At 40.9% G+C, this 20,221-nt stretch overlaps 1 protein-coding gene and 1 long non-coding RNA gene across 4 annotated transcripts in view; one reads left to right on the top strand and one right to left on the bottom strand.

The window, feature by feature from the left end:
* Positions 1-12,539: 12,539 nt before the first annotated feature.
* On the top strand, positions 12,540-14,108 carry LOC133554688 (uncharacterized). Its single transcript, XR_009807185.1, has 2 exons — positions 12,540-12,678; positions 13,991-14,108. It is a non-coding gene; the product is annotated as an uncharacterized LOC133554688 (long non-coding RNA).
* Positions 14,109-15,028: 920 nt separating this feature from the next.
* ubiad1 (UbiA prenyltransferase domain containing 1) overlaps positions 15,029-20,221 on the bottom strand; it is a 35,198-nt gene continuing 30,005 nt past the window's right edge. For all 3 annotated transcript variants that reach the window (XM_061903703.1, XM_061903702.1, XM_061903704.1), the window contains exon 3: positions 15,029-15,825. In XM_061903703.1, coding sequence (XP_061759687.1) covers positions 15,338-15,825 — 488 coding nt within the window. In that variant the 3' untranslated portion in view covers positions 15,029-15,337. The remainder of the gene's footprint in view (positions 15,826-20,221) is intronic.

The raw sequence follows: 20,221 nt of genomic DNA on the forward strand, positions 1-20,221 counted from the left end.
TTACCTATTGGTACCTGTTTTTGTGTGTTTGGGATCTGCATAAGATCTGCATATCACAAAATATTTTAATACAATAATAAAAAGGTATCCGTGCTTAAGTCTGAAGTTGTTGAAAATGTCTCAGCTGGTGAAAAACTGTAGTTATTTATTATGTTATAATGTTATTATTTCATTGTATAAGAGGGGCTGTTTTGAGACCAAAACGTGCAACATAATTGTAAAGTTCCTCACAGATAGCAAATAATCCGGCATCACGCGATATCAAACGATTTGCTAAAAGAAGACATGGCGTCACGTGCTTACCGCCCTATGTGCGTTTACACAACTTACGGTTACATAGAGCAACATATGTCATCGCTTTCAGCAAAACCGGGTGGTAGAAGAGAGCACAGAACAAATCCTGGCTTAATAAGACCCTGTAAGAGTCTAGCCACTACTGCAGTTCAGCTAGTCAAGCAAAGAATAAATGCACTATTGATTTAAAAATCCAAAAGGAATTGGGCTGTTGCTATGAGGTTAATATTACAAACTGGAAAAAGGTTCTGAACATCCCTGAAGAGAACACAGTGCAAAGCGGATTAAACTCTCTTGTTTGGGCTTGTGGCCAAGAGGCTGTTGGTCTGACACTCCCGCCCAGCTGGGCTCATCCTGGTACTGAGATAGTAAACAAACTGTGCCAATGAGCGCTAGACTTTGCTAAATTGATAGTACTGAATATACACAAATTACAATATGAAGGACAACCATCATTGCAAAGAAAAAAAATCCATCTTCTTTGCAAAAAAACCTAAAAATATCTAGTCTAGAACCACATGACTTCACACAAGGCTCATACATTTCGAAAAAAATGAAGAATAACACATTTGACACAACAATAAAGACCACTTCAGTTATGTTTACAAACAAAACAAATTGATTTTTTATGCCATAGGCCTTACTTAGACGTATTATGTTTACTGAGGAGAGGCTCACTGTGCCACTCTTAGAAAACTACTGGTCTAGACTAAAGCTGCACGATATAGACAACATACGATATAAATTATAATAATTTGTCCAACGATGGAACTTTTAATACTATCGTCATATTACAACAATGCATGTTGATGACACATTCAAGCTGTGTCCCGCAAATCTGACAGCGACAAGCAAACGACTGTGTCCTCAACGCAATGTAGAATTACTGGGTAACTTCTCGTTACGATGCACTTTCCAAAACACTTATCCTCACCTACATGGTGGCAAAAAAACTGTTTCTTACAACGTTATCACTGAAAGATAAGGAATTGCTTAACATGCCACACTACACACTGTAAGATACAAAAAAGCTTGGCTAACCTGGGTAGGCGGATGGATACAAATATTGACAGTAACAATACCAAGTATAGTATTTTATCAGTATATGTGAGATACTACAGTGTTGAAATCTTTATTTTTTATTATTGCAAAATCTTTTTTTTTTTTGTCATTTTATACAAACTCAGGATAAATTGTTGTTATTGTTGAATTATGTTGAACTAATCAACTTTATTATACCTTTAATATATAATTAAAAGAGAATAAGAAAATAATATACATATTAATTGATATTGATAAACTGCCATGCTTTGTTTTTGTCTGATTATAATTGTGGTCAAAGATGTAATCATTTAATGATCTTGAAGATTTGAAGTATGAACATTGGTATGACCAATGTCTGTAACTATACTTGGTATTGCATACCCAAATTCTTGGTATCATCCAAAAGTATTGTAAAGTATCCCAAAAACAGAAGAATATGTGCTTATTACATTTTAAAGGAGAACTGCACTTTTTTGGGTTTGTTTCCAATCATTATGAGACGGATGATTTTTTTTAATGCAATCTAAATATTAAATAAACGTATAAAAGTCTGCTTATAGCGGAGCCAATGGGAGCTCTGCTATTCCGCCCGTAAAATAAGATAAATAACCATTCAAAAAGCGCAAATAATACTCCATTTACATTTCGTGACTTGAATATTAACAAAGTATTAGTAGTAATAATATTATAAGCGCTAACGCAGACAAATTATTTATAGCAGCGTCATGATCACTTTCTGTGTGTCGATGTTTACATCGACTGATCAGCTGCTTCCTTGTTTCCTTGCTCCCTGTAAGTTTATTCTAGATCATAAATCATGCATTTCACCGAGACAGAAGGTGGCTTTTGATATAATTCAACAAATTGGGACACATTGATCACCATATAGGACATGAAACTGACGAAGACGACACGAAAAGCAATTGTTTCCCGCCCCGTTTCTTTGCATGGATTATGAAACATTTTTCATCTGAATGGGAATATATGAACATCCTAGCAATCGGCATCCTAACGACAGCGGACCCTTTACAGTAAGTGATGTTTTATTATGCTTGTTAGCTCTCATAAAGTCTGCAGTCACCAATGATAAAGAAAAAAAAAAAAAAAACGAGATGCGTTTTTGAAATTAATGCGTATGCTTAAAATGATCAAAATATGTAGATATTAAATGTTATAATAAATGTGCTTGTTACGACGTGACATATATACTTACATCATGTATATAACAACTTAATGGAGGTGTTTGGATGTTGTTATAGGGGTTCTATAGGCAAAATTGAACAGCTCCAAAGGCTCCATTATGAGCTGACTTTTGATCGAATTGATTTACCATACCATACCATACCAACTTTATTTATAGAGCCCTTTAAAAATAACCACAGTTAAAGAACAAGGGCTCTACACCACCAAGAAATAGAGGCAACGGACAAACTAAAACACTTATTTGGAACATCCCACGGGTGTGCAGGCTAATTGGGATCAGGTGGGTGCCATGATTGGGTAAAAAAACAGCTTCCCAAAAATGCTCAGTCTTTCACAAGAAAGGATGGAGCGAGGTACACCCGTTTGTCCACAACTGCATGAGCAAATAGTCAAACAGTTTAAGAACAACATTTCTCAAATTGCAATTGCAAGAAATGTAGGGATTTCAACATCTACGGTGCATAATATCATCAAAAGGTTCAGAGAATCTGGAGAAATCACTCCACGTAAGCGTCATGGCCGGAGACCAACATTGAATGACCGTGACATTCGATCCCTCAGACGGCACTGTATCAAAAACTGACATTAATCTGGCACTGTATCAAAAACTGACATCAACCTCTAAAGGATATCACCACATGGGCTCAGGAACAATTCAGAAAACCACTGTCACTAAATACAGGTCGTTGCTACATCTGTAAGTGCAAGTTAAAGCTCTACTATGCAAAGCGAAAGCTATTTCTCAACAACATCCAGAAACGACGCCGGCTTCTCTGGGCCCGAGATCATTTAAGATGGACTGATGCAAAGTGGAAAAGTGTTCTGTGGTCTGACGACTCCACATTTCAAATTGTTTTTGTAAAAATTCTACATCGTGTCAACTGGACCAAAGGGGAAGAGAATTATCCAGACTGTTATCGACGCAAAGTTCAAAAGCTAGCAGCTGTGATGGTATGGGGGTGCCTTAGTGCCCAAGGCATGGGTAACTTACACATCTGTGAAGGCACCATTAATGCTGAAAGGTACATACAGGTTTTGGAACAACACTTGCTGCCATGTAAGCGCAGTCTTTTTCATGGACGCCCCTGCTTATTTCAGCAAGACTGCCAAGCCACATTCAGCACGTGTTACAACAGCATGGCTTTGTAAAAAAAGAGTGCGGGTACTTTCCTAGCCCGCCTGCAGTCCGGACCTGTCTCCTATCGAAAATGTGTGGCGCATTATGAAGCGTAAAATACGGCAGCGGAGACCCCGGACTGTTGAACGACTGAAGCTCTACATAAAACAAGAATGGGAAAGAATTCCACTTTCAAAGCTTCAACAAGTAGTTTCCTCAGTTCCCAAACGTTATTGAGTGTTGTTAAAAGAAAAGGTGATGCAACACAGTGATAGACATGCCCTTTCCCAACTACTTTGGCTCATGTTGCAGCAATGAAATTCTAAGTTAATTATTATTTGCAAAAAAAAAATTAAGTTTATGAGTTGGAACTTCAAATATCTTGTCTTTGTAGTGTATTCAATTGAATATGGGTTGAAAAAGATTTGCAAATCATTGTATTCCGTTTATGTTTACATGTAACAATTTCCCAACTCATATGGAAACTGGGTTTGTAAATAAACATTGATTGATTGATTGATTGATTATTTGATTGACTGCATCATTGTCATAACTAATTATATCATTATATGCAATAGTGATGAACACTATAGAATTTAAATGAATTAATAAATCCAGGATTGGACTAGAGCCCTAGGTACTCTTTAACTCTTAATTAATAAGCACACCAAGGCACTTTAATGGAGAACGCCGTGCTTCCAACTCAGACCCTTTCCTGTTCCATCACGGAAGAAACCCATCAAGCATATATTAGGATGACTGAAAACAGACATGTAAGCCTGAAGGTACAACATCAGTGACCTGTCACCCCGCAGATGATCTCCTGGATGGATGGACACAAATTCCCACAGACTGCAATGCAGTGCACTTCTTAAACAGACCGTTTCCGAACACCAGTTTTCCCCTATTATGGTCATTATTATTATTATTACCAAAGATCATTTTATTTTCTATATCGCACCAGATCTCAACATAAGTGATATAACGGATGGCATGTCATCGCTGTGTCTTCAGTATCAGCCATTTCCCATTATTTTTTAGCACACAAGGCAGGAGGTACAACCACAATCGTTTTATGACTATATTTGAGCAAGCGTGGGCGCTGACTTGGTGGATTATGTTTGAGTTTCTCCATTAATTTCATAGATAAATGGTAACAGTTTATCATATCTAAATCAGGGCTGGGCGATATATATCGATATACTTGATATATCGCGGGTTTGACATTGAGTCCGAGTGGACCATGTTCCGCACCTCTATTGTCGAGGCGGCTGATCGGAGCTGTGGCCGCAAGGTAGTTGGTGCCTGTCGGGGCGGCAATCCTAAAACCCCTAGGTGGACACCAGCGGTGAGGGATGCCGTCAAACTGAAGAAGGAGTCCTATCGGGTCCTTTTGGCTCATAGGACTCCGGAGGCAGTGGACAGGTACCGACATGCCAAGCTGTGTGCGGCTTCAGCGGTCGCTGAGGCAAAAACTCGGACATGGGAGGAGTTCGGGGAAGCCATGGAAAACGACTTCCGGACGGCTTCGAAGCGATTCTGGACCACCGTCAGCCGCCTCAGGAAGGGGAAGCAGTGCACTATCAACACCGTGTATGGTGCGGATGGTGTTCTGCTGACCTCAACTGCGGATGTTGTGGACAGGTGGAAGGAATACTTCGAAGACCTCCTCAATCCCACCAACACGTATTCCTATGAGGAAGCAGTGCCTGGGGAATCTGTGGTGGGCTCTCCTATTTCTGGGACTGAGGTTGCCGTGGTAGTTAAAAAGCTCCTCGGTGGCAAGGCCCCGGGGGTGGACGAGATCCGCCCGGAGTTCCTTAAGGCTCTGGATGCTGTGGGGCTGTCTTGGTTGACAAGACTCTGCAGCATCGCGTGGACATCGGGGGCGGTACCTCTGGATTGGCAGACCGGGGTGGTGGTTCCTCTCTTTAAGAAGGGAGACCGGAGGGTGTGTTCCAACTATCGTGGGATCACACTCCTCAGCCTTCCCGGTAAGGTTTATTCAGGTGTACTGGGGAGGAGGCTAAGCCGGATAGTCGAACCTCGGATTCAAGAGGAACAGTGTGGTTTTCGTCCTGGTCGTGGAACTGTGGACCAGCTCTATACTCTCGTCAGGGTTCTTGAGGGTGCATGGGAGTTTACCCAACCAGTCTACATGTGCTTTGTGGACTTGGAGAAGGCATTCGACCGTGTCCCTCGGGAAGTCCTGTGGGGAGTGCTCAGAGAGTATGGGGTATCGGACTGTCTTATTGTGGCGGTCCGCTCCCTCTACGATCAGTGCCAGAGCTTGGTCCGCATTGCCGGCAGTAAGTTGAACACATTTCCAGTGAGGGTTGGACTCCGCCAAGGCTGTCCTTTGTCACCGATTCTGTTCATAACTTTTATGGACAGAATTTCTAGGCGCAGTCAAGGCGTTGAAGGGTTCCGGTTTGGTGACCGCAGGATTAGGTCTCTGCTTTTTGCAGATGATGTGGTCCTGATGGCTTCATCTGACCGGGATCTTCAGCTCTCACTGGATCGGTTTGCAGCCGAGTGTGAAGCAACCGGAATGAGAATCAGCACCTCCAAGTCCGAGTCCATGATTTTCGCCCGGAAAAGGGTGAAATGCCATCTCCGGGTTGGGGAGGAGACCCTGCCCCAAGTGGAGGAGTTCAAGTACCTAGGAGTCTTGTTCACGAGTGAGGGAAGAGTGGATCGTGAGATCGACAGGCGGATCGGTGCGGCGTCTTCAGTAATGCGGACGTTGTACCGATCCGTTGTGGTGAAGAAGGAGCTGAGCCGGAAGACAAAGCTCTCAATTTATCGGTCGATCTAGGTTCCCATCCTCAACTATGGTCATGAGCTTTTGGTCATGACCGAAAGGATAAGATCACGGGTACAAGCGGCCGAAATGAGTTTCCTCCGCCGTGTGGGGGGGCTCCCCCTTAGAGATATGGTAAGAAGCTCTGCCATCCGGGAGGGACTCAAAGTGAAGCCGCTGCTCCTCCACATCGAGAGGAGCCAGATGAGGTGGTTCGGGCATCTGGTCAGGATGCCACCCGAACGCCTCCCTAGGGAGGTGTTTAGGGCACGTCCAACCGGCAGGAGGCCACGGGGAAGACCCAGGACACGTTGGGAAGACTATGTCTCCCGGCTGGCCTGGGAACGCCTCGGGATCTCCCGGGAAGAGCTAGATGAAGTGGCTGGGGAAAGGGAAGTCTAGGTTTCCCTGCTTAGGCTGCTGCCCCCGCGACCCGACCTCAGATAAGCAGAAGAAGATGGATGGATGGATGGGTTTGTCTCTGTGCGATATAGAAAATGACTATATCGTGATATTCGAGGTTAGGTTCTCACACAGTTGCTTTTAGCTGCGAGCATTACAGTGCATGCGTTCCCCACTATTTTTTGTCTTTCCTTCTTACAGATAAATAAACAAGCGCACCTTCAACATCACACGCCCTCCCCGAGCAGAGAGGTAGCTACATGGGTAACATAGGTTGCGATGCTAACGGTACATTGCGAATGGTAATACGAGAGAGAGAAGGGGGAATCTGGTAACAAATGGAGGAATAATTAACTCCCAAGCAAAACAGCACAGGATGCATTGTCTGGCAGTGGTTTGGCTTCAAGCGGGAATATGTTGAACAATTATGCGGCAAAAGCGTTGCTACAAAAAGTAGCAGTCCTGTTATATTGTAGCATCATTTGAAAAGACACCCGCTAGAGAATGAAGAGCGCTTGAACTTCATATCAACATCTCCGTTCAGTGCCACATCAACAAAATGCCGAAGCAAGTATTTCCAGATCAACACTGTATGAAAAAAAAATCAACAGAAGGAGATAACGTCTGCAGGAACCTACCAAATAGCGAAGGACATACACTGTTTGATTTCCTATAATGCAGCTCATTTTCATTTCACAGTTTTTGAAATATCTTGTGTGACATCATGCACAGAAGTGCACTTTATTTGTTTTTAACTATTGTAGTGGCGTTCTGTACAAAAAGTGCACTTTAATTTTAGTTTTGTTTTGATATGTCATCTTAGTGACATCATGCACAAAAGTGCACTAATAGCTTCTTTTAAAATGTCTCTGACAATTTTGTACTTTCTGTTTTGGAAATTACATATTCTTCCTCCAAACACGACGAGTTGAGTTTGTACCAAAAAGTTCTATTTTGGTTTCATCTGACCACATGACATTCTCCCAATCCTCTGCTGTATCATCCATGTGCTCTCTGGCAAACTTCAGACGGGCCTGGACATGCACTGGCTTAAGCAGGGGGACACGTCTGGCACTGCAAGATTTGATTCCCTATTGGCGTAGTGTGTTACTGATGGTAACCTTTGTTACTTTGGTCCCAGCTCTCTGCAGGTCATTCACCAGGTCCCCCTGTGTGGTTCAGGGATTTTTGCCCACCGTTCTCATGATCATTTTGACCCCACGGGATGAGATCTTGCGTGGAGCCCCAGATCGAGAGAGATTATCAGTGGTCATGTATGTCTTCCATTTTCTGATAATTGCTCCCACAGTTGATGTTTTCACACCAAGCTGCTCCCCTATTGTAAATTCACTCTTCCCAGTCTGGTGCAGGTCTACAATTATTTTCCTGGTGTCCTTCGACAGCTCTTTGGTCTTGGCCATAGTGGAGTTTGGAGTCTGACTGTTTGAGGCTATGGACAGGTGTCTTTTACACAGATAACGAGTTCAAACAGGTTCCATTAATACAGGTAGCGAGTGGAGGACAGAAGAGCTTCTCAAAGAAGAAGTTTCAGGTCTGTGAGAGCCAGAGATCTTCCTTGTTTGAGGTGACCAAATACTTATTTTCCACTATAATTTACAAATAAATTCTTTAAAATTCCTACAATGTGAGTTCCTGGATTTTTTTTTTCACATTCTGTCTCTCACAGTTGAAGTGTGCCTATGATGAAAATTACAGACCTCTGTCATCATTTTAAGTGGGAGAACTTGCAAATCGGTGGCTGACTAAATACGTTTTTGCCCAACTGTATGTGTGTTCATGTGTTAGTAAATTACAATTTGTTTAATAATAAAACATTTTTTTAACACATAACAGCGAGCTGGTAATGAATTGCTGTTGAATTGTTAAATCTTGATTTCTTACACTTCTGAGTCTTATTTACAAATATGATATCAATCAATCAATCAATCAATCAATGTTTATTTATATAGCCCTAAATCACAAGTGTCTCAAAGGGCTGCACAAGCCACAACTACATCCTCCGTTCAGATCCCACATAAGAGCAAGGACAAACTCACAACCCAGTGGGATGTCAATCAGAATGACTATGAGAAACCTTGGAGAGGACCGCAGATGTGGGTGACGTCGAGTGGGTCTAGTGGTTCTTAACCTTATTGGAGGTACCAAACCCCACCAATTTCATATGTGCAGTCACCGAACCCTTTAGTGAAAAAAAAAATGAATACAAAATTCTAATTCAAGACAAAGTTATACGTTTTTTTTTTTTACTGATGCACAAAATGAACCGTCCATGAACATCACCTTGTTCAAAGAACAAAACCAACACATGAAGTCACAACAAATTACACACCTGCAAATCAGATGGAAAATTAGGGAGAACATTGTTTGGGGGTATCCATAATACGCTGATAGGGAAAGGTTTTTATTTACATGATGAGTTGGGTGTGTCTGGACCTCCGCGAACCCTGAAGCAGACTCACCGAACACCTAGGGTTCGATCGAACCCGGGTTAAGAACCTTTGGTCTAGGACATTCATCCATCCATTTTCTACCGCGGGCGCCTATCTCAGCTACAATCGGGCGGAAGGCGGAGTACACCCCGGACAAGTCGCCACCTCATCGCAGGGCCAACACAGATTAGACAGACAACATTCACACTCACATTCACACACTAGGGCCAATTTAGTGTTGCCAATCAACCTATCCCCAGGTGCATGTCTTTGGAAGTGGGAGGAAGCCGGAGTACCCGGAGGGAACCCACGCATTCACGGGGAGAACATGCAAACTCCACACAGAAAGATCCCGAGCCTGGGATTGAACCCAGGACTGCAGGACCTTCGTATTGTGAGGCAGACGCACTAACCCCTCTTCCACCGTGAAGCCCTGGTCTAAGACAATATTGTGAAAGTCCAGTCCATAGTGCATCTAACACAATAGTGAGAGTCCAGTCCATAGTGGAATATATATTAGATATTGATATAATATATAAACATATTATATCAAAGACTTTGCATGCAGTTGCAATTCCAAGACGTTAAATGGCAATAGTGTTGCCCACTCAGGAAGTAGTCTTTGCCAGTAAGCTGAATCTCGTTAGTTGCAGCCCAAAACGTGTTTGCATGGTATAGCACTTATTACACACGAGCTGTTTGACTGTAAAGTAGTTATTATTACCTCATCTGGAGGTGTTGATATTGCCATGTAAAATCGCAAATGCTAATCAGTAGCATCTCTATGGCAAATCCAATGTGAATTAGCTTGATGCATTTGACGGTTTTCAATCAGACACCTCCGCTACCCCCAAGCCCCTCTGACATCATTTTAAGTGGATGAACTCACACAATCGGTGGTTGACTAAATACTTTTTTGCCCCACTGTATGTAAACAGGGTTTGTATGTGTACATGTATGTGTATATGTATGTTTGTACAGTGAATGTATATGTACAGTATATGTATGTTTGTACAGTGAATGTATATGTACAGTGTATGTATGTCTGTACAGGGAATGTATATGTACAGTAAGTGTATGTTTGTACAGTGAATGTATATGTACAGTATATGTATGTTTGTAAAGTGAATGTATATGTACAGTATGTGTATGTTTGTACAGTGAATGTATATGTACAGTGTATGTATGTCTGTACAGGGAATGTAAATGTACAGTATGTGTATGTTCGTACAGTGAATTTATATGTACAGTATGTGTATATTTATGTTTGTGCAGTGAATGTATATGTGCAGTGTATGTGTGTCTGTACAGGGAATGTATATGTACAGTATGTGTATGTTTGTACAGTGAATTTATATGAACAGTATGTGTATATGTATGTTTGTACAGGGAATGTATATGTACAGTATGTGTATGTTTGTACAGTGAATGTACATGTATGTGTATATGTACATGTGTACAGTGAATGTATATGTACAGTATATCTATGTTTGTACAGTGAATGTATATGTACAATATGTACATATGTATGTGTGAACAGTGAATGTATATGTACAGTATGTATATTTGTATGTTTGTACAATGAATTTAATTGTACAGTATATGTATGTTTGTACAGTGAATGTATATGTACTGAATGTGTGTTTGTACAGTGAATGTATCTGTACAGCATGTGTATATGTATGTTTGTACAGTGAATGGTAATGTACAGTATATGTTTGTTTGTACAGTGAATGTATATGTACTGTATGTGTGTTTGTACAGTGAATGTATCTGTACAGCATGTGTATATGTATGTTTGTACAGTGAATGGTAATGTACTGTATATGTATGTTTGTACAGTAGATGTATATGTACAGTGTGTATATGTATGTTTGTAAAGTGAATGTATACATACAGTATATGTATGTTTGTACAGTGAATGTACAGTGTGTGTATGTTTGTATAGTGAATGTATATGTACAGTATATGTATGTCTGTACAGTGAATGTATATGTAGAGTATGTGTTTGTACAGTGAATGTATATGTACAGAATGTGTATATGTATGTATGTAAAGTGAATGTTAATGCACAGTATATGTATGTTTGTACAGTGAATATATAAATACAGTATATGTATGTCTGTACAGTGAATGTACAGTATATGTACAGTATGTGTATATGTATGTTTGTATAGTGAATGTTAATGTACAGTATGTGTATGTTTGTACAGTGAATGTACAGTATGTGTATATGTATGTTTGTATAGTGAATGTTAATGTACAGTATGTGTATGTTTATACAGTGAATGTACAGTGTATGTACAGTATGTGTATATGTATGTTTGTATAGTAAATGGTAATGTACAGTATAGGTATGTTTGTACAGTGAATGGTAATGTACAGTATTTGTATGTGTATGTTTGTATAGTGAATGTATACATACAGTATATGTATGTTTGTACAGTGAATGTACAGTATATGTACAGTATGTGTATATGTATGTTTGTATAGTGAATGTTAATGTACAGTATGTGTATGTTTGTACTGTGAATGTACAGTATATGTACAGTATTTGTATATGTATGTTTGTATAGCGAATGTTAATGTACAGTATGTGTATGTTTGTACAGTAAATGTACAGTGTATGTACAGTATGTATATTTGTATGTTTGTTTAGTGAATGTTAATGTACAGTATGTGTATGTCTGTACAGTGAATGTACAGTATATGTAAAGTATGTGTATATGTATGTTTGTATAGTGATTGTCAATGTACAGTATATGTATGTTTGTACAGTGAATGTACAGTATGTGTATAAGTATGTTAGTATAGTGAATGTATATGTACATATATGTATGTGTATGTTTGTACTATGAACGTGCGTGTGGATGTACGAACTTTGTGTATGTATGTACTGTATTTGTGTACCTATGTGTGTATGTATGACTAAGTGTGTGTACGTGAGTATAAATATCTGTTTACATGTCCAATATATTTGACTCCCAGTGCTTACTGTTGTAACAGGGTCAATTACGTCTTGTAAATAATTTATTTTCTAATGTTTTATTATTGTTATAATTACACAAAATATGTAAGTTACATGTAAATACCTGAAAATTGTTTGATGTTTTGTCAATGTGGAACCATTGTCTCGTTGTCCCTCCTACTGCAATAATAACTGTGACACCTGTCTTTTTTATATGCGTTGGACACGCCTTCCAACTTCCCTTTTTGTCCACGATAACGGGAGAGGTAGGCGTTCATGCGACGACAGAAAATGTCTTGTTAAGAACTTTAATTCATTTTTTGTTCATTATTATATTTGTGTAGGGGCTCGACGATGGCACAAAGTTTTTAAAGACAATTGTATTCTGTGTTATCAGGTATGTTTTTATTTTACTGTGTATGTAACTATGCCCGCCCTTTTTGTCCACGATAACGGGAGAGGGGCTCGACGATGGCACAACGTTTTTAAAGACAATTGTATTCTGTGTTATCAGTAAAGTGTAGTGGAGAAACCCACGGTGTCGGTCGTCTTCATAAACAACACACAACGAAGAGGAAAAGACCACCGGTTACACTGTCACCAACATCTACATGATACTACTAGTCTGTCCAGTAACACCTGCCTCCGTCCGAAAATACATTCTAGATCCAGGACAAGACCAACTTCAATTAATACTCCTAAATGCTGCCTGGCGAATAAAATAAATTTGATCAAAGTAATAGTCTAGAAATACACAAGTTGATGGATGTGGGCTGGTGCGTGTTATTAGCTTGTCAAACGCTGACGCTAGCAAGCTAACCCATGTTTGGCCACCGTTTGTCGGTGTCAGAAAAGCATTTATTTCACAGCGCAGTTACTCACCGGCTCTTTGTCAAGAGTGTCTACTCTGTGGCAACCAATAATTCCATGTCCCGGCCTCCGACCAACGCTGACATGGATGCTTTTGACGCAAATGTGTACTGAACTGGGGAAGCTTCGCAGCGCATAGCCATGACAACACGCCCAGGCGTGGCGTCACGGCCAGTGATGCCTTCACGGGCTGCCGTACATTTGGTACCGACGCTCCTAAGCAAAGTGTATTATTTCAAAAAATAAAATATATACCGTATTTCCTTGAATTGCCGCCTGGGCGCTAATTAATTTAAAACCTCTTCTCACTCCTACGCTTACCGGAGGCATTCGGTAAAAGTAAGCATGCGCTAATTATTTTAAAACCTCTTCTCACACCGGCACTTACCAAGGGCATGCAGTAAAAAATTGAGTGTGATGTAAGCTTGGACCTTTAATCCTACTGAATAGCTCTTAATTTTCTTCCCTTTATGCGATTTCAAATTACCGGTATTGAAATCAGCTTCCTCCATTTTGAAAATGATGACAGGGGAAGTGTCACGAGTTTGACCAGGCGGTAATACTAAGCATGTGCTAATTATTTTGTGAAGCGAGTTTGACCCGGCAATAATTCAAGGCAGGCGCATACTATATGCCCTGCGGCAATTCAAGGAAATACGATATATCCATCAATCTTCTACCGCTTATTCCCTTTGGGTTCGCTGGTGTCTACCTCAGCTACAAACGGGCGGAAGGCGGGGTATATATATATATATTTATATTTTTAAATATTGTAATATATTCTAAATATATATATTTTTTCATCCATCCATCCATTTTCTACTGCTTATTCCCTTCAGGTCACGAAGGACGCTAGAAACTATCTCAGCTACAATCGGGCGGAAGGCGGTGTACGCCCTGGACAACTCGCCGACTCACCGCAGGGCATATTTCATCCAATAAAACGCAAATAACTTATTTCGGAACTCTTGTTTGGTAGTTAGCCTCAGTATCAGATAAAGAATAAAAGACGTTCTGCACATCTATACGGTATATATAGTAAAACAAATATATATTTTTTTTAAATACACGTAACAGTAAATAATTGTTTTATGTTTTAGTAGCCAACAAAGCGTCAAAAAATATAATAATTCACCACTCTTGCTGTGAATTGCAAAACTGAATAAATCCTTCTTTTCCCATTGGTACAATTTAAACAAAAATAATAAAGATACAAGACAAAGTAGTAAAATGCATAGTCCTAAAACAAGATTTTAAAAAAATCAAACTGAAGCAATAAAAAAAGTTCCACAAAGTGCTTTCATCCATTTTTTGCATTACTGTATAATCAAAATTAATATCTAAACAGGAAAGCATTGGTATTTGGATTCATTAGTTCCAAAATGTAGATGGGCGAGGTCGTCTCCACTCGATCGCGTCTTTAGGCTGTGGGTGGAAACGAGAGTATGCACGAAACAGCACACACGAATACTGGAGTGAGCCTAATAATGTTCAATGCAGCCTGAGGGTGAGTTAATTTAAATATGGTTGACATTTTGTGCATGTTAACTGATTTTTCAGCACTGCAACTAATCCAAAGTGTTTAAGAGAAAGGCAGACTGCAGATTTTTAACTTACAAAAATAACAGAATGGAATGTAGGAGTAGACCAAGTCTAAACTCTTGCTGACACTATTTGCAACATACGTGTCCGACAGCGCCATCTGCTGGTCAACAAATCAATGCACACATGCACTTTACACCGGTTGGGGAAAAAGAAAAAGCATATTCACTCGTTTAAGGTGACTTCACCAAACACAGACATTTCTTGCAAAAATAAATAAAAGGCACACTTAATACAATGCTCTAATATGAGGACGGGGGAAAATGACAAAAGAGTATCTTCAAACAACTTTTATTACAATACAAAGAAACACTATTTGGCTGGCAAAAGATACATCACACTGTAGAAATAAACATACAAAGTTAATTCCTTTTTGATGTTCTCAGGTATCAGTGGCATGAGAATATGGCAACTATATTGTGTTTGTCTTTGCACGATGGAAACAATAGCTACCACCTTAATACTGAAAATAAATTCTCAGTGTTCACATAGCAAGAGCTAAACTTTCTAGCGTTTTTTTACACGACATATAAATTATACAATAAATAAGCATGAAGTATTAAAAAGACATGAAAGCCAGTGGATCACAGTAAGGGCAGGCTTCCTCGAGGAGCCAGAATGATGCCAAAGACGTAGAAAAGCCCCATTAGGAGGTTGAGCTTGGCCGTCCTCTGCGGGATTTTAGCATAGCACCGGCTGCGGAACTGCTTCTCCAAAGGGAAGGCCATGGGCAGCGAGAGCAGGGGCAGTGCCATGCTGATGGTGTAGCGCGTGGCCAGGATGCAGAAGAGCACGTAAGGGACGAAGAGCAGCAGGTTGTACAGCACGTAGGACAGCGTGGGTCCGATGAGGATGGCCAGCGTCACGATGCCCGCCTGCTTGTCCGAGTCCATGTCTCGGGTGTTGTTGCTGTGGAGGATGGCCTCGGTGTTGAGGGCCAGCGGCACGGCGTAGACCAGCGGCAGGACCGACAGGTAGCCCACCTGCACGGCGTGGGCGAACATGACGGCCAGTGGGCCAAAGGTGATGAGGATGACGATGTCTCCCAGGGCCACGTACTTTAAACCGATACCTGAAGAAAACAGACAAAAGACGCAATTTACATCTCCTCCACTTTGAAAAAAATACAGTGAGGCAAAAAAGTATTTAGTCAGCCACCGATTGTGCAAGTTCTCCCACTTAAAATGATGACAGAGGTCTGTAATTTTCATCATAGGTACACTTCAACTGTGAGAGACGGAATGTGAAAAAAAAAATCCAGGAATTCACATTGTAGGAATTTTAAAGACTTTATGGTGGGAAATAAGTGTACAGTCCTTACCTCTGGGCTGATACTGAGGGCGACTGTGTTGACCAGTTTGACACACGTAAATGATAGAATGTCCAGTACTGTAGTTTTGTGTTTGGATATGACAATCCGTTTATTTTTAAGCTATCAAATTAAATCAAATGTATGCTATATCCCAAACGGTATGCTGACCTTGAATGGCACATTATTACTTCATTGTCACAACAACTCACGTCACGGCACTGTCGAAAACTGTTTGTCTTCCAATCGCCCCGCCCGTGCTCACACCTGAATTTAAAGGAGGCTACCATAGTAACCACCCCGCATCAACAGTCTCCTCCCTGTCAACACTTCCTGATACTTAACAGGAAGTGGGCGGAACAATCCACCAAGAAAGGAAATTCCCTCTGGACTGAGGCCAGCAAATAATTAAAGAAAATAAAATAAAAACAATATAAACAAATAAGGACATTTGGCTCCAACACTCCGGCCCCTAATTGAGAAAGGCAGGATGCCATGAACAATTCAAAAATAATAATAACAATGGAGCCATAAATATTAACAAAAAATCATCTCTTTGAGTTTGGGTTTTCAGTGCAGCTTTAATGCGCACTATTTCCTGATCCACATTGTTGGCTTTGTAGTTTCCTCTTTTAACTTTTCCAGTTGAGTCCTTATTTTCAGGATCCAGGCAACTGACCTCTCAGGGTCCTCCGCTACGATCCCATACTCCAACATATCAGCTGGCCATTCCTCCTCTGTTTCTTCAGAAACATTTCTTGATCCACTTCAACTCCTCTTGAGGCTTTGTCTGCAGGATTTTGAGTGGTATTTATGTATCGCCATTGTGTGACATCAGAGGTTTGAAATTTTTCCTTTTTCCCAAACTTCCTTTTCCAACCAAGTATGCATTGCCTAGCGAAGCACTGATTGTTGGGCAGAGACATATCATCCTTCTTTTTGAAGGGAAGTTCCGAAGTGTAGTGTCCGTCTCGAAGTTTGCACCTATCAGTCATGACCTTAATGAACTTAAAAGTAATCTCTAGAAATGTTTTCTGATGACCTGTCGTTGAAATCATGGTGGTATTGATTGTGCTGCTGTTCCTCCAGCTTTGCTATGGACATCCTGTTGACAGTAGTCGTAGAGCAGCCTTACTCTTCTTACTGTGATCAGGAAGGCCATTAATTACAAACCTCAATAGGGTCTTAACAGCATACGGTCCATTTCCATGGTTGTTGATCACTTCCCAGGGTTCAAGCAGTTTAGATGCATTGGTTCCAATCAATAACTCTATATCGGCTTGAATACGAGGAAGAGTGACGCCATCCAAGTATGGCCATTTAGCCAACTCTTTATTGATGAGGTTGTTTGTAGTTACAGGCATCTTTTTTTGGGTGTAGACTTTGGGAAGGTCATAGAACTGTTGTCCAGTGAGGCTTGAAATCTTTAAGTCCGTCAGCATGGTTAGGAGATTGATTTTAGTTTAGTATTTGTTCACTTCAAACAAGGAAGATGTCTGGCTCTCACAGAACTGCAACTTCTTCTTTAAGAAGCTCTTCTGTCCTCCACTCGTTACCTGTATTAATAGAACCTGTTTGAACTCATCATCTGTATAAAAGACACCTGTCCACAGCCTCAAACTCCAAACTCCACTGTGGCCAAGACCAAAGAGTAAATGGTAAATGGGTTGTACTTGTATAGCGCTTTTCTACCTTCAAGGTAGTCAAAGCGCTTTGACACTATTTCCACATTCAACCATTCACACACACATTCACACACTGATGGAGGGAGCTGCCATGCAAGGCGCTAACCAGCACCCATCACGAGCAAGGGTGAAGTGTCTTGCTCAGGACACAACGGACGTGACGAGGTTTGTACCAGGTGGGGATTGAACCAGGGACCCTCAGGTTGCGCACGGCCACTCTCCCAACCGCGCCACGCCGCTGTCGAAGGACACCAGGAAAAGAATTGTAGACCTGCACCAGACTGGAAAGAGTGAATCTACAATAGGCAAGCAGCTTGGTGTGAAAAAATCAACTGTGGGAGCAATTATCAGAAAATGGAAGACATATAAGACCACTGATAATCTCCCTCGATCTGGGGCTCCACTCAAGATCTCATCCCGTGGGGTCAAAATGATCATGAGAACGGTGAGCAAAAATCCCAGAACCACACGGGGGACCTGGTGAATGACCTGCAGAGAGCTGGGACCAAAGTAACAAAGGTTACTATCAGTAACACACTACGCCGACAGGGAATCAAATCTTGCAGTGCCAGACGTGTCCCCCTGCTTAAGCCAGTGCCTGTCCAGGCCCGTCTGAAGTTTGCCAGAGAGCACATGGATGATACAGCAGAGGATTGGGAGAATGTCATGTGGTCAGATGAAACCACAATAGAACTTTTTGGTATAAACTCAACTCGTGATGTTTGGAGGAAGAAGAAAACTGAGTTGCATCCACAAGAACACCACACCTACTGTGAAGCATGGGGGTGGAAACATCATGCTTTGGGGCTGTTTTTCTGCTAAGTGGACAGGATGACTGATCCATGTTAAGGAAAGAATGAATGGGGCCATGTATCGTGAGATTTTGAGACAAAACCTCCTTCCATCAGTGAGAGCTTTGAAGATGAAACGTGGCTGGGTCTTCCAGCATGACAATGATCCCAAACACACCACCCAGGCAACGAGGGAGTGGCTCCGTAAAAAGCATTTTAAAGTCCTGGAGTGGCCTAGCCAGTCTCCAGACTTCAACCCCATAGAAAATCTGTGGAGGGAGTTGAAAGTCTGTGTTGCTCCGCGACAGCCCCAAAATATCACCGAGAAGATATGCAAAGAGGAATGGGCCAAAATACCAGCTACTGTGTGTGCAAACCTGGTAAAGACCTATAGTAATCGTTTGACCTCTGTTATTGACAAGAAAGGTTATATCACAAAGTATTGTGTTGAATTTTTGTTATTGACCAAATATTTATTTTCCACTATAATTTACAAATAAATATTTTAAAATTCCTAACTTGTGAATTCCTGGATTTTTAATTTCACATTCTGTCTCTCACAGTTGAAGTGTACCTATGATGAAAATTACAGACCTCTGTCATCATTTTAAGTGGGAGAACTTGCACAATCGGTGGCTGACTAAATACTTTTTTGCCCCACTGTATACCTTTGGCCATTAAAAGCCAGTCATTTCCAGGAGTTATAAAACCCTCTGAGTAGCCTCTGATGTACTAATGGTTTCTAATGTTGTAAAAATATGTAGAATAAATATTATATTTCAACATTTCTGTCAACAAAGATTTGCTTTAGCCTGCGACACAGTTTTTTTGATAGTAGGATATTATAGTTAATAATAATTGTTATATATTGTATATATGATAGACATAATATATCAGTATATATAATACACTGTACTTATATTATGTAAATATTGCGTATATATGTTATATTTTCTATTGCTGTATTTAGTCTACTTATACCTGCATTGTCCTTTCTATCCTTACATTTTCCATCATTGTAACTGAGCTACTGTGTGGAACAATTTCCCTTGTGGATAATTAAAGTTTGTCTAAGTCTAATGTCTAATATAAACACTTGCGTCATCCATCCATCCATTTTCTACCGCTTATTCCCCTTGGCGTAGCGGGGGGCGCTGGTGCCTATCTCAGCTACAATCGGGCGGAAGGCGGTGTACACCCTGGACAAGTCGCCACCTCATCGCAGGGCCAACACAGATAGACATACAACAATCAGACTCATATTCACACACTAGGGCCAATTTAGTGTTGCCAATCAACCTATCCCCAGGTGCATGTCTTTGGAAGTGGGAGAAAGCTGGAGTAACCGGAGGGAACCCACGCATTCACGGGGAGAATATGCAAACTCCACACAGAAAGATCCCGAGCCCGGGATTGAACCCAGGACTACTCAGGACCTTCGTATTGTGAGGCAGACGCACTAACCTCTCTGCCACCGTGAAGCCCCACTTGCGTCATGTGTTGCCCTAATTATAACACTTATATACGGATTTAAATTTTTTTGTGGTTCCAGATGGATTTGTTTTTTCTATTTTAGGTCCAATATGGCTCTTTGAACGTTTAGGGTTGCCGAGCCTTGAGCTAAGCAGGAATGTATGTGTGCTGTGAAACAAAGTTACGATGCATGCCTTCATCCTAATTTGT

Source organism: Nerophis ophidion, linkage group LG06, assembly GCF_033978795.1.
Source record: "Nerophis ophidion isolate RoL-2023_Sa linkage group LG06, RoL_Noph_v1.0, whole genome shotgun sequence".
Taxonomy (NCBI): domain Eukaryota; kingdom Metazoa; phylum Chordata; class Actinopteri; order Syngnathiformes; family Syngnathidae; genus Nerophis; species Nerophis ophidion.